The sequence below is a fragment of the Nuphar pumila genome, chromosome 11, assembly GCF_984573655.1.
Source record: "Nuphar pumila chromosome 11, dmNupPumi1.hap1.1, whole genome shotgun sequence".
Classification (NCBI taxonomy): domain Eukaryota; kingdom Viridiplantae; phylum Streptophyta; class Magnoliopsida; order Nymphaeales; family Nymphaeaceae; genus Nuphar; species Nuphar pumila.
Window position 1 is genome coordinate 5,555,694 of NC_143259.1, and position 16,252 is coordinate 5,571,945.

General features: G+C 38.4%; 1 protein-coding gene across 3 annotated transcripts in view; it reads right to left on the reverse strand.

Moving 5' to 3' along the window:
- The window catches only part of LOC149821739 (uncharacterized), a 27,944-nt gene extending 17,973 nt beyond the window's left edge, over positions 1–9,971 (reverse strand). For all 3 annotated transcript variants that reach the window (XR_016426002.1, XR_016426001.1, XM_089980913.1), the window contains exons 1-4: positions 9,306–9,971; positions 8,041–8,127; positions 7,428–7,531; positions 7,095–7,145 (exon numbers count right to left, since the gene is read on the reverse strand). Coding sequence is in view for 1 of the 3 variants with exons in the window: in XM_089980913.1 (XP_089837039.1) it covers positions 7,095–7,145; positions 7,428–7,531; positions 8,041–8,127; positions 9,306–9,806 (743 nt within the window). In the remaining 2 variants the exon portion in view is untranslated. The remainder of the gene's footprint in view (positions 1–7,094; positions 7,146–7,427; positions 7,532–8,040; positions 8,128–9,305) is intronic.
- Between the last annotated feature and the right edge of the window lie 6,281 nt (positions 9,972–16,252).

Here is a 16,252-nt window from a genome sequence, read left to right on the forward strand (position 1 = left end):
ACTTGAACAAGTATGCACAAAGGTGTAAAATGATATAAACATGCACAAAGGCATGAAAAAGAAATATATATTGAAAAAGTGACAAGAGCTTGAGCTCACAAGCTTGATATTTACAAGGGGAAACACCCCTATTTATACATCACAAGAGGAGCCACATAGAGGGCGCCCAAAGGAGTCGTTGGGGGCTCCCCAACGACTCCTTTGGGGAGCCTTCCCTAGGTGGCACAAACCACAAAAAAAATAAAACAAGAAATAAGAAAGGAAAAGAAAAAAATAAAAGAAAAAAATACAATCATATTCCAAATGGAATATGCGTAAAATAGGAAATTACAGAAATAACCTTTTCGGGTTATTATGAGCAATATATATATATATATACATACATATATATATATATATAGAGAGAGAGAGAGAAAGAGAGATGTATGCATATATACATAGTATATATGTATATGTATTTCTATATATATACATGAATATATATATATATATGTACAACGAGATTAAGAATTACATTTTAACACCCCCCCTCAAACTTACGGTGCGATAACCGCAAGTTTGCCAAGAAGAAAATTAAATCTAGGTGAACAAAGAGCCTTAGTGAAGAAATCTGTCAGTTGGTACTCAGACGTCACATACGGGAGATCAATGACCTTCTTCAAGTATTTTTCCTTGACATAGTGACAATCCATCTCTATATGCTTTGTGTGTTCATGAAAAGTATGATTCTTGGCAATATATTGCATTTTTGTTGTCGCAGCATAACTTTGTTGGCTCTTTAATATAGACTCACATATCTTCTAGAAGACGTTGAATCCATACAATTTTTCATGGTGGTGGATGTCATGGTTCGATATTTGGCTTCGGTGGAGGACAGAGAGATCTTTTGTTGCTTCTTGCACCTCCAAGAGACCAACGATTCACCTAAGAAAACACAGAAACCAGTGCTGAAGTGACGATTATTGGGGTCAACTCCCCAATCAGAATCAGTATAGGCAATTAACTTTAATTTAGAAGATGAAGACAAAAATACTCCCTTATTTGCAGTTCCCTTTAAGTATCTGATGATGTAAAGAACGACACTCATGTGAACCGTTGTGGGAGCATGTTGAAACTGACTGACAATATGGATCACTTGAGACAAATCAGACCGAGTGATGCTAAGATACATTAGCGAGCCTACCAGTTGTTTGTAAGGAGTAGTATCGGTCAAAGGAATCCCGTCATCGATCTTCATATTTGAGCTTACTATTTTAGGAGTTTCGCAAATTTTGTCATCTGAGATTCCTAACTTGTAAATAATCTCACAAGCAAGTTTAGTTTGAGATAGAAAATAACCATGTTGGGAGTAAGCAACCTCAATTCCCAAGAAATATGTCAGAAACCCTAAGTCTAACATTTCAAATTTCGAAATCAAGTGACTCCTTTGACATCATCACATATTATCAACATATCATCAACATATAATAATAATATCACAACACCTGCATCAGAGTTTTTGATATATAATGCAGTATTTGTATAACAGGAAGAGAATCCATTTTCTAACATAACATTGTTAAATCTGTCATACCAGGCTTTGGGTGCCTGTTTCAAACCATAGAGAGCTTTCTAAAGACAGAGAACTTTATCTTTAAGAACTTTCATATCTGGTGGGGCATCCATATAAACTTCTTCATTAAGATAACCATTTGAAAATGCATTTTTAACATCCATTTGAAAAATATTCTATTTTTTAATATATGCAATAGTGATGAGACATCTGACTGTAATCATCCATGATACGGGTGCAAATATCTCTTCATAGTCAATTTCATATTCTTGACCATACTCTTTCGCGACTAAGCGAGCTTTATACCTCTCCAGAGATCCATCGCTCTTAGTCTTAACTTTATACACTTAACGACAACCTATAGTTTTCTTTCCAAAATGTAGAGTTTGAAATTCTGTTAGTTTTCCTAAGAGCTTTGAGTTCATTTTTCATAGCTTCTTGCCATTCTACAAATTTTTTGGCTTCCTCAAAATTTCTTGGTTCAAAATAAGAATGAATGGCACTAAGACAAGCTCTATACTTAGGTGAAAATGAGTCAAAAGAGACAAACCTTGTTGGAGGCTTCCTATTTCTTTCAGATCGTCTGGGATCATGTGTGGGAATAGAATCACTATATTGCTCAATTACACTTCTGAAAGTATTTTTATCTCTACGAGAATAGGTTATTGGGTTATTTGATGTTCTATCTTCTTGAGTACTGGGTGAGTTGAAGTCATTAATGTCTGCTTCATTATCACTATCATGGTTTGATGATATTTCATCATCACAAGACTTATCATTATTACTAGATAATAGGTCAAATAAGAAAGAATAGTCAACATTTTCGTGGTGGAGTCATTTTTTTCAAAGCCACTCTAATTTTTCAAAAACGTCACATTTCTTGAAACATATAACTTATCATTTTTAAAATCGTAACAGCAAAATCCTTTTTGAGTCTCGGAATATCCAAGAAAGACACAGAGAATGGCTTTAGGTGAAAGTTTGTCAGTCTTATCTGTAAGAACAAAACATTTACAACAAAAAAATCGCAATCTGTTATAATCAGGTTCTCGTTTATATAATGTTTCAAAATGAGAGATTTTACCCAAATTTATAGACGATAAACGATTGATAAGGTAGGCAGATGCAAGAACTGCTTCGGCCCAAAAAAAATTTAGAATATTTTGAGCTATGAGAAGAGTTCGAGTGGTTTCAATGATATGACTATGTTTTCTTTCAGCCAACCCATTTTGTTGAGGGGTTTTAGGGCATGACCTTTGATGAATAATACCATTATCTTCAAGATACTTCTTGAATTCATTTGAGAGATACTCTCTTCCGAAATCGGTTCTAAATATCTTTAAGTTGCTATTAAATTGATTTTTAATCATCACATGATATGATTTAAAGCATAAAAAAACTTCTTGCTTATGTCTAAGAAAATATATCCAAGAGTACCTAGAAAAATCATCAACAAAAATCACATAATAGGCAAACCCTCTTTTTGAGACAATAGGTGTCGGTCCCCAAACATACGAATGAACAATTTCGAAAGGTTTAGAAGTAAACATGGATCTTTGTTCAAAAGACATACTTCTCATTTTTTCAAGAATACAGTCATTACAAAAGAAAGTATCTTTACAAAGATTTTTACCAAAATGCAAATAAGATAACTTGGTGATATTAGGATGACCAAGTCTTTTGTGCCAAACATTTATATCCTTATGTTGGGCAACATTACAAAAAGAATTTTTAGGAACTTGGAGAGAGTCCATATAATATAAGTCTCCCTTCCTAGAGCCTTCCCCAATCAATTTCCCAGACCGGCGATCCTATATTAAACATTTATCAGAGAAAAATTTAATATCACATCCATGGCCCAAGAGTTGAGAAACGGAGAGAAGGTTCAAGTTTAATTTTGGTATAAATCTAATTTTGGGGATGAAAAAGTTTTGAGTTTCAAAATTCCCAACACCTTTAATTTCAAGAGAAGTCCCATCCGCAGTAGAAACAAAAGATGGAGAAATATTTTTTGAATATTCGAAAAGACAATACATGTTTGGGGACATATGAAAAAACGCACCCGAATCCAAAAGCCAAGAAGTTTTACCTGAAGGAGAGAAAGTGGACACGACGGCTCCCGAGATGGCTCCCTTGAGGAGAGGTTGAAGTGCCTCCACAATTTGATTTAGTGAAAGAGATCCACTTGAAGAGGTCTCATTTTGCGGCTGAGAGGTGGTGGCCATGGCTAACAACTTCTTCCACTTGGGACAAACGGGTTTGATATGCCCTAGTTCTTTACAAAAATGACAAACAATTTTGCTATAATCTTTTTTTCCACCTTGTCCATCATTTCATCCTTGATTTTGATTTTTAAAATGAGGGGGACGATATGCTCATAAATTGTTTTCGGGCCTAGACACATCATTGACCCCATCATTCTCTTCGAAATTGAATGGAACCGCAAGCACATTTGACCCTTACACCCATACGGGTTTCTTCCCCACTTAATTTGGTGAGAACATCCTCAAGAGAAGGGGGAGTGAAAGATGACAAAAGAGAAGACCTTATTTGCTCAAATTTGGGCCTTAGCCCATTCAAAAAATTGAAGAATCGATCTTTTTCTAATTGTTTGTGACGAAGTTCAATCACCTCTCCACTCCATTTTGGTTTGAGCATAGCAAGCTCGTCTCAAATGAAAAAAGTTCGACGAAATATTAAGAAGAGTTAGAGCCTTCTTTTGAAGGTAATATTTATGGGACAAGTCCCTTGAGATATTCATTTTCTCAAGATACTCCCATGCTTGAGAAACCTTTTTGAATTTGATAATATTCGAGTTGATTTTGGTCTCAACGGAAGAAAAAATCCAAGATAATATTTTAAAAAATTTCATTTCTCATTCATCATGCTTCTTCGAATATTCCTCAAGGGCTTTGGTTCTTTCCTCCCCTTCAAGGATCTTAATTTCACCTTTCTCCATCAAGGTGATTTTTGGTTCCGATTCCGAGATTGTGCCTTGCACATAACCCCAAAGACCTTTCCTTTTTTATGTGAGCCTCCATGTTTCTGGCCCAAACGTGATAGTTGGAGCCACTGAGTTTAAATCCAATAAAAAAATGAGACTCTTTTTTACCCATTAGAGAGGAAAGATGGAAGAAGAAATACGTACCACAATAAAACTTTTAAGACTTATCGTAATGCCCTCCTAAAATAATGAAGGAAGAGAAGCCCCAACTCCAATCTCCAAGAAGCCGAAGGCACATTTTTTGAGGCACCCAAAAAACGAAGGACCACACGATCTTCAATCTTTAACCAAACTCTGATACCATGTGAAAATGTCTACGAAGAGACTATACGCATACAAGCACTAATACCTCACAAGAGATGTGCACAAAGGCGTTTAAATAACACTTGAACAAGTATGCACAAAGGTGTAAAATGATATAAACAAGCACAAAGCCATGAAAAAGAAATATATATTGAAAAAGTGACAAGAGCTTGAGCTTACAAGCTTCACATTTACAAGGGGAAACACCCCTATTTATACATCACAAGAGGAGCCACATAGAGGGCTCCCAAAGGAGTCATTGGGAGCCCCCAATGGTCACATTTGTAACTGTTGGGGGCTTCCCAATGACTCTTTTGAGGAGCCTTCCTTAGGTGGCACAAACCACAAAAAAATAAAATAAGAAATAAGAAAAAGAAAAAATACAATCATATTCCAAATGGAATATGCGTAAAATAGAAAATTAAAGAAATACCCTTTTTGGGTTATTATCAGCAAAATATATATATATATATATATACATATATATATATAGAGAGAGAGAGAGATGTATACATATATACATAGTATATATATGTATGTATCTCTCTCTCTCTATATATATATGTATGTATCTCTATATATATACGAATATATATATATATATGTACAACAAGATTAAGGATTACATTTTAACAGTTCCATATGACAGACATGAGCACAAAAGTGGCGCCAAAAACACTAAGATCATTAATGAGCCTTCAATGAAACATATTGCATACCATTTGTTACAAATGATACTCGTGTAAACATTGAATCACCATAAAATATGTCATATGTCAAAAAAGCATTTGAAGATGGTTTTCTCCAGTGTCGTTAAAAGCGTGCCTTGAGGCGCAAAAGGCGTGCCTTGCCTTGAGGTGAGGCCCTCTGCGCCTCAAGGCGCCAGCCTAAGGCATGAAGAAGAAGAAGAAGTTAGGACACTATATTTTGTTGTTAATCCTGTTATGATATCTAGTTTTTTTCAAAGCTATATAGTTATATAATTAGTTTCTCAGTTATATAATCAGTTTTTTAGTTAGTTTTTTATAGTTTTTTTTAATTCTCAATTATATAATTAGATTTCTTAGTTTCTCAGTTATATATTCAGTTTTTTAGTTACTCTTTTATAGTCTTTTTTTAATTCTCAATTATATAATTAGTTTCTCAGTTATATAATCAGTTTTTTTTGTTACTTTTTTATAGTTTTTTTAATCCTGTTATGCTGTGTAGTTTTTTTCACAGCTATATAATTTGTTTCTAAGTTATATAATTACTTTCTCAATTATATAATCACTTTCTCAGTTACTTTTACATGTTAATCTCATATTTTTTGTATTTATTTGAGATTTTCTATTTTTTATTGGTTGTTGCTTCATCAATAAAGCATTTTTTATTTATTTGTATTTTTAGATATTTTTTAGAGTTTTTTTTAAGTTTTCAAAAAAAAAATTGAGGCTTATGCCTCACCTCAGTTTTTGGTGGAGCGCCTCGCTACGCCTCAATGCTTTTCACAACATTGCTCTACACAAAGAACATCTCTAACAATGACAAGCATTTCTTCTTCTAGCAATGTTTCTGTACTTACCTTGACTTATTTAGTCAAGTGTTCTGAAGTTATTTTCCCGCCCAAACAGACAAAAGAAGATTTTTAAACAAGTTAATGTGCACTGCGTAGGATAGATTTTCATATGATGACTACAACTCCCATGTGTTTATAATATCTTCCATCCTCAATGACAGGGTTAGCTACAACTTCCTCTACTAAACATATTACAGTTGTGGTTTGAGATGAAAATCTTAGGCGACAGGTCAAAAGATGCTCTTCAAGTGTTTTGTTGCCTCATAAACCTTTGGAAGTTATTGGTAAGCTTTAATTACTAACAAGAAGCATCATTCTCTATCCCTATGTATTACTGACAGTCACAAAGCCTTTTCCATGCTATTCTAAACAGCATAATACGCATTTTGTTCATATTGCAAGCTAGATTTTGAAAGCATGGTGCCTTAATATCCACAAGATTATCTTGACACCTGGAAAACCTAAAAAGACTGAGCATGTGCCTTTGTTGTATGGCAATAATGATCATTCGAGCATCAAACGTAAACCCAAATGGGTGCATTAAATATGTTCAATTATATACATTACCAGTTTAAAGAATAAATGCTACATGAACTAAAGTATGTGTCCTTATATGAAAGAATCCCAGCACTAAAAGAGAAGGAATTATAGACAAAGAAAAGATGAGAGATGCTTACCTTGAGACTACAACCTTTGTTTCAAGTGAGCTCAAGACTACACCATCAAAACTGTCAAACGAGATCAAGTAAAAGTTAATCAAGTATTTGAAAAGAACATATACCATAAAATGGCAGTACAGACGAGATGACATGTCAATCAGTGTAACAACAATTGAAGTATGAGCATAATTTTGATAAGTCCCAGATAAATGCCTCATCGCCAATTTGATGAAATAAAAGCTAACCAGATAGATTATTTGGAGGGCTAAATGCAGAAATATGGCCCATATGTATACAAACAATACCCTAGAAAAACTAGAAAATAATACATATGACCTGCAATAAACCTACTTTGACCAATCCAAATGATCAGCAATCTCCAGATCCAAAATAGACACTCGGCAGCCAATTTTCTCCCAAAGCTCATGCACATCAGCCTCTTCTACTGCATATACCTATCAGATTATCAGAAGGGAATCAGGGAATTATTTCCTTAAGAAGTATTATGATAAAAATTGACAATTTTAAAGTGGGGATTCCCATGACCCATATAAAGGACTAACATATGATAATTAATACCTAGCAAGAAGTGTGATTGAGAATCTAAGGCTCTGTTTGGGAGCCGGAGATGGGAGGGAAAATCGAATTCAATGAGGGTTTAATTAATACCATCATAGATGTTTGGGAACCCTGTTTTCAGATATGAGAATGGTGTTGAGGGTAGAGAAGGGAGTGGAGATGGGCCATTTTCAACTACATCCTCACAAGGATGTAGACTTGTAGTTGACAACTCCACCATCATAACCCATTTTCTTCTCCACTCCATCACCCTTCTCATCTCCTCTCCAATGCGGGCTCCCAAACAGAGCCTAAAATGAAGTGGCAATAACCCATATGCCAGAAACGCTATGAGAAAGTGAAACAATTAAGATGCCAAGCTCAAGAATGAAGCCATGCAACTAACCGTAAGCTTATATCCAAGAAACTTGAGGCTATTTGCTATCGTTAGCAGCTTTAGAGATGAGGAGTCAACCTCCACTCCACCTAATACCTGAAAGAAGTAAGGTTTATCCATTATCAGCGTGAAATCAAACGAAAAATGAGTCTATAACACCCAATAACACGATATACACATGAGATTATTAGAAATTTCTTAAGAACAATGCACACGGAATGATATGCTTAGAGATGTGCGTCATAAGGCAGCAACCATTTTACATATCTGCAAAAACATAATCCTGCAGCAACCTACATACAACATCATCAAATCATAGGCAGCTAGTCAAATATATCAGTCTCTCTATCTATGAAGATACAAACACTCCAACTGCCACAGTAATAGTCAACTTCATTCTCGATATTAGTCTTTTTTGCAAGTAAACAAGGGTTGCTGTGGTCATATGCGAGAGCTGGATGGCTAGGTTGCACCATCGGGTTAGAATCCCACAGGGTTTATCCCACAGCTTGCTTATCAAGCATTTTAAAGAAAAAGAGTAAATAAGGGTTACTTAGAGACACAATTTGATTGAGCTAGATATAAATTATTTACTAAGCACGCAATTGTAAGAATCTTCCGGTTTTAAGAAAAGAAAAACGTAAAAATCAGCACATTGCAAATTGCACTGATCGATTGTTGAACTGAATGTAGGCACCCTACTGCTCCTCTTCAACCTACCAATGGATACTACTGGCAACAAACATCATGATACCAATAATGTGGTTCTTGGAAACCGACTCCTAAAGATTGTTATACGAAGATTATTGTACTATAAACATCAGCTTTAATATCAAAATATAGCAGCTAGACACATTGATTAAGGAGAAAGACTTAAGACACAAAAGTAACAGCGAAGAATGCTTGTAGAACCCGGATTCATTCGTTCAACGACCTATAAGATAACTGGTTCACGTGATATGTGTCAACAACATCATTGGATCTAACTAGCAACCATCTACATACTGCAAGCAACGGATAATTTCATCAAAGTCCAACAGACGCACCCGTCATGCTAATATCAATCCAGAATTTCGGTTTAAAGGTTCCGCACGTGTAATGCTGAGGGTTTCGAGCATCAGAAGAAATAATCCAGCATTTTCGTGGAACAAATCTTTAATTTAGATTGAAGCTCAAAAACCAGAAACGAAAAACTAAGGATCTCAGAGCGTCATTCTATGAATCGACCGTGAAAACGAAGAAACAAGAAAGGAAAAAGGACATGTATCTCTCACAATGGCCAATCGAGGCGGGCGAATGCCGACTCTCGCCTCGTTCCGCATCGAACCGAGCTCGCGTAGCCGCGCAAACCTCCGCTGGATCCGCTCCGGCACGAACTTGAGATCCTTCCCGACAACAAAACGCGTCGACGAGGACGAGTGCCCCGTCGACTCCCCGACGATCAGATTCCTCTCGCTGCCGAACCGTCCGAGCATCGGGCCGAAGAGCGCCGTCTGGATGAAGAGGGTCTCGGCGAGGAGGAAAACGGCGGTGACGGCGGCGACTACGGTGAAAAACACGACGGATCGCTTCCGGCTCTGAAAGAAACACAGGATCCCGGCGAATTTATCTCCCTTTCGGCCTCTGGAGTGCTGGGAATGCGGGCGCGGCCGGGCTCTGTGATCGGATCTCCTCTCCTTCTCGTCGTCGTCGTCGCCGCGGTGGCTTCTCTTGAAAGGAAGCACTCTGTTGCTCGGACGGAATCCGGCTTCTTCGTCCACGCCGGATTGCTGCATCCTCTCTCTCTCTCTCTCTCTCTCTCTGAAGGAGATCAAGAATCGGTCGGAGAAGGAAGTGAGGCAAGTGGCCGCTTGCCCGAAGCACCCCGCGGATTGAGATCGTTTTCCCTCCTCTTGGGGCCGTCGGATTCCGTTGGTGTTTGTTTTGGGTTGCCAGCAGACCGGGGCGTGCCCCGGAGTGAGAAAGTGGGGCTTCATTTATCGTGCTCAAGTGTGGACGGGGCCAGCTTCATGACAAACCGTTCATCTCAAGATGGACGATGTGGGTCGTTTTCATCTACTTTGAAATTACATTTCAGCCTTTTTCGCCAAAAAACACTCTGAAATTCTTTTACAGGGTCAACAGAAAACAGTCGCGTGACTTTGGATTAGCGGAGGGCCTCGTTTGTTTCCTTGTCATGGAAGGAAACAAAGATTCCGTGGGACTGGAACGCCCATTGGAAGAGGTGTGAATGGTTTTACGTATGAAAAAGAGAGGTAGGAAGGAAATTTTGGCCTGCATACCAACGTAAAGTTTTTCCCACCTTACCTTTTGAGTGTTTGTTTCACCCATCATGAGAAGAAAGAAGCTCGAGAAAGAGGATTCATGTGTGAATGATCCTACGCTTTAGCTGGTCGGCTTCCTCACCTTCGATCCTACTTTCCGTCTACGATGAGCATGATGAAAGTTATGAAAGAACTGTATTGTAGAGTTGCTATTCTCAGCCAGCAATAAGTTTATAAAATCTTGAATAATGCTTACATGTTTGCAAGGGTGATTTTGGAACTTTCACAAGTTTCTTGTGAATGTGATTCACAATTTCAAAACTTTCACTAGGTGTTGCAAACATGTGAAAATGCACCTTAAAGTGATTCCATCTGTGAATGTTGAAGCCTCAAAACTTGTGAAAGTTTTACACAAGCCCAACCTTGTGAATAACTTTCATAAGCATTGGATGTTTAGGCTGTGAATATGATAAAGTGGTGACACGACATATTCTAGCGCAATAGATTTTCACAAAACTCAAATTCACAACCTAAAAGCAAACATGAGAAAGTGTTGTACATATATTCAACTTGCAGGAAGGTCGTTGGGTTTGTCATTATGGTTAGTCTATGTTCATCTAGGGATCTGAGGATCTCTAGTCCGACCCCTCCCCCTTCCCTTGGACTTCAAATTCATGGATTTGGTTGGAAGGGTTTTGGCATAAAACAAGGATCTCAAAACCTCACTTTTTAGATCCACTGTTTGCATAGAGGTTGGATCAAGGCATGGGCTCCATTTCTCGATCAACAAAACCTTGGTTTTTCTCTGAGATCCAAGGTAATCAAACACACTCTAAATGTCGACGTGAATCGTGCTTAGTCTATGTTCATGTAGGGATGCAAATGGGTCAGATCTCAAACAACTAAATGCATGAGGTAGTCGAATCGGGTTGGATTCAGGACAGTCAGAAATTGCAAAACCTCAATCTTGAATCCAAACCCATTTGCATCTTTGTGTTCATGGACAGGTGGTGCTACGTGAGGGAGGATCAGGTGCAAGTGATTGAACACTTTTACTATGCTGTTGCACCTGATCACCCTCCATCATCTCCTGTTGGGCCCCCATAGCTGACAGGCTATATCTCAAAATTAAATGATGGAGGGTGATCAGGTGCAGCAGCATACCATAACTATGCAATCACATTGCACATGATCTTTCGTGTCGTCTGGGAATTAGTAAGGCTATGTTTGTGAGCCTTGAATTGGAGGTTGTGTTGTTTATGCTCTCATATTTTCTTGATGTTTGAGAGCAGTGGTGTTGTTGAAGAAACGAGTTTGAGACGAGTGTTGACAGAGGCAACACATTTCAACACCTTTCAACATCACACATTGGCAAAACGATATTTTAGCAACACACTGAAACCGTGTTTTTATACCATTTCAAGGCGCTCAAACGCAAACATGGCCTAAAGGTTCGCGGTATTTCTGTGAAAATGCACCACTGCTCACTTAATCACTTGCAGCATGTTACAAAATTTCTTACACCACTTTCTTGTGAAAAGATCAGGTGCAATATGATTGCACAAATATTTGTATTTGTGTATTAAGCACCTTCAGGGACAGGGACTACCATGTTACAGAACATCAGATTTTTTTTTATAGGCAAGCTGGGGCAACAGCCGCCCCATGTGGCAGAGGGATTCGATCCTGGGCCTTCAGCTTGACACAGGACCCCACTTACCACATAGGATACCACTTGGGTGGTAGGTATTTATGCATCCTTGATTCATAAAGATTCCCACGAGTCACTAAAAATCTGATGATTCCAATTTTTTACAGAGTTTACCACACTAAATGCCCTATTTATCATGTTAGGTCCCTTCAACAGTTACCACAACAAATTGTTTACAGCATTTACTACAGTAAATGCCTTATTCCACTGAGTCCCTTAAAATCTAGGTATGTATTGACTCTCCTCCATGCTGTATACGGTGGTCTCTTCTACATTTATCAGAGTAAAGTTTTTACAACATTTTTCTCTAAAAATAAAATTAACAGCATTTATCACAGTAAATGCCCTATTCCAGTGAGTCCCTGAAAATCTGAGAGTTTATATAATTTGATTCTCCTCTATGCTTCTCTTTCAAACATGAGGTTAATTTTCTCAAGTTATGCTCCCATTGCTTAAAATGTATGTGCTAGTGCGTGCCAATTTTCTTTGTGAAAAACTAGCACAAATTTCCAAACCAATTTTAAAATACACCAACTTGTCTGGTCTTATACCTACTAAAAGTTAGATTTCATTCATGTACTAAACTATCTTCTATAAGTGAAATAATACAAAACAATAAGAATTTTTCATATAAAAATATATTACCATTGTCTACAGACTGCTAATCATAGAAATAGAGGTAGCAACAGGCTGGCTGGGCCTAAGTCCAGTCAAGGTTGGACCAACCGACGAAGGGACTAAACATGGGTCTGGGCCTAGCCCAGTCTTTCTTTTTTTTGGTGGGGGATTGCCATCTCATTTGCAAGCTATGGCCTGGCCATACCAGCGCTCAAAATGGATACAAACTCAGTCTGTATGGGCTGGGCTACCTGTGGCCTGCCAACACTTAGCACTTTCAACAAATAGTCACTCATGTCATTGATTTTTAATGCATTAGACACTTTGGTTGTCTTCTTGCTTCAATATCATAAACCACATATAAATTTTTTGTCAAGTTTTTCACTTAATTTTCTATTGAGAAATGTCACTTGTTTGTAAAAAATAAATGGCAATGATGCAATTAAGCCTTATATAACTTGTCTCTACATTCTTTGTTAATCAAATACCATGTTACATATTTCAAACATGGCGAGGAATTAGTAGTAGTTGAAAGCGTGAATACTTGGAGTTATTTATGCTTCTAAACAATAGAGTGAGTTCACAATTCTTTTAAAATCATTTTCCTTGAAGTCCAAAGTTCACAGAAACTTTGGTGGTCTAAGATTCAGGAATTAGTACTGCACATTGCAAAAATACTGGAATGCCCTTGCACGCGAGAGTGGTTCACAGCAGTCAGCAGTCTAGGACTCTAGGGTTGGTAAGAGAATCATGTATTGAGAAAGCAATATAGGGTGGCTTTCGAAACTGCAAAACATACGAGTTGTGACATATTAGACTATGTGTATAAAGATATATGGAGGCATGCATCAGTTAAATTTAATGATGGAGCTACAATATTTCATTACCTTTGTAAGAAGACTACTCAATGAAAGTTTGGGTCTACTTCATAAATAATAAAGCAAAGGCATGCTTAAAATTCAAGCAGTGGAAGGCAGAGGTAAAGATACAAACAGAAAAAATGATAAAATACTTTAGTTCAAATAATTGGGAGAAGTATGAATCTAATGAGTTTATTGAGTTATGTAGAAACAAGAGAATTACTCATTACTTTACCACACTAGAGACACATCATCAAAGTGGTTTGACAAAAGAATGAACATGACTCTTATGGAAAGGGCTCACAATATAAAGTGCACTAGAGAAGCCAATGTTGGATGCGGGAGAGAGAGAGAGAGAGAGAGAGAGAGTATAGACTCTATAGTAAAATTACACATGAAACTCGCCATCCTCCTTATTGAGACCAACAGTCTTGCACTAAGTAATTTTGTTTTTTGTTTTTTTGAAAGAGAAAGTTGAGGTTAGGCCGACCCCTACCAATTATACAACCATATACCATTGGGATTCAAACATGCAATGTCCAAACACAAGGTGGTGTACACTAACTGCTCCTGCTAGACAAGCAAAGCCCCCGTTGGTAAGCAATCTTTGTTTTCAACAAAAGGAAATAACCAAGATAGAGATCCTTCGTTGATTGTTTACCCGACCATTTATCCAACCAACACAAGTTTTGTCTTTGCAACCTGGTTTGAATTGTAGGCGATTGAAGAAGTTATCAATTACTAAAATATAATCCTTCCAAAGAAACTATGTCACAAGGACACACTACTTTGCTTGTGTGTATTTATTGACGCTACTCAGTTCAGACTCCAACATGCCATTGACATGAGTTTGATCGTATCAGACAAGGTTAAACACGAATCAATGGATCCTGTCTAATTTTTAAAAGCAAAAAATGATTGTACTATATGACAAAAATGATGCATTTCAAAAATTACCCCACAATTTATTAAATCCATCGAATGGACAATCTTGTCTAATGTTAAACACACATGTGCGGATTTTTTATATTCACATGTCATGATGCCAAAAATAATACACCTATGAAACTCGTCAATAAAATCGCATCTGAGGTTGCGATTTTCCAAAAATGATTGCAAAATTCTAAACAATTTGCGAAACTCATGATGAGTTTTGCGCAATCACCTACGAAAATCATAAAATTTATAGAAGTTTGATAATTACGAAATTGTGGATGAGTATCACATGATGTATTCCGAAATTCTTTTTTGTTTGCAAAATTCCGTACAAGCATAATATAAAAACAAAGCTAGGGTTTCATATTTTTGTGGTCTCCAACCAGTTAAAACTTAGGACTATTTTTCTAGGGCCATGCAACAACGGCGCTTCATTGACGATGAGTTTTTTTAGTAAGGGCATCTTATGGTATAAGTGACATTGAAAATAAAATATATAACCCATCCTCATCATAGAGAATGAGAACGATGATGATCTATCTCCCCATCAATACAGAGTCAACATCTCACAATCAGCGTTCGATCGCGTGGTATGTGTGAGATATGTAACATTCTTGAAGCCTTCGCTTTAACGAACTGTGAGTTTTTCTCGTAAGCACATAGTATGATATGAGTGTGATATAAAACCAAAAGTCTACAAGTTATTATCTGAAAACCCATTCTCATCATGAACGATGATAATGTAGAATTGATGGAGGGCCTCCACTCTAATAAATTGTGATAACTAGATAAATGCATTTTCTCTCCATCAACACAAAGTCGACGTATTTCACAGTCAACATTCACTACAAGAAAATTGTTAATTAACGACGGAAATTAGCGACGGATTTTTCCCGTCGCTACTTAGCGACAGATTAGCTAGAGATAGAATCTGTCGCTAATTTGCGACGGATTAGCGAGGAAACGACTTTTATCGCTAATCTGTCGCTACTTAGCGACGGATTAGCGACTGCATGTTTTTGTCGCTACTTTTGATTACAAGAACACCATTTTAGCGACGGAATTAGAGAGGGAACTCTGTCGTCGCTACTCCGTCGCTAATTAGCGACGGAGTAGCGACAGAATATATTCCGTCGCTTTTTTGGTATTTGGGTTTCGCGACGGCTTCGCGACGGAATTTTTCCGTCGCTAAGCCGTCGCTAAATGTCGCGTAAATCCCTAATCCCATCCCTCTTTCTCTTTTCCCTGTTTCGCTGTATTGCTCCCTCCCGCCGCCCGTCGGCTCTCGCCACCGTCCGGCCACCGCCGCTCGCCAGCCGCCGCTCCCCGTCCACCGCTCGCCAGCCGGCGCTCGCCAGCTGCCGCTCCCCGTCAACCTCCCGCCACCGTCCGGCGAAGCGCAGGTAATATTCTTCTTCTTCTTCTTCTTCTTCTTCTTCTTCTTCTTCTTCTTCTTCTTCTTCTTCTTCTAAACGCAGGGGGTACGCCCCTTCCCTGCCGGAAACGGAGGGGGTTTAACCCCCTGCCGTGCTTTCCGGCAGGGGGGGTCGACCCCCTGCGTTTCCGGCAAGGGGGGTCGACCCCCTGTCGGAAAGGCATGGGGGGTCGACCCCCTGCCGGAAACGCATGGGGGGTCGACCCCATGCCGGAACTGCCTTTCCGGCAGGGGGTTTAACCCCCTTCCCTGTTTTGAAAAGAATTTTTGTCGGCTGGGCCGGCTGGGCCGGCTATGGCCCTGTCATAGGCTCGCCTAGCACCCAACCGACTGGGTGCTGGGCCTGGCGCACCTGCCAGCATGCTGGCAGTCAGCCGAGTGCTACTCGGCTGGCTGC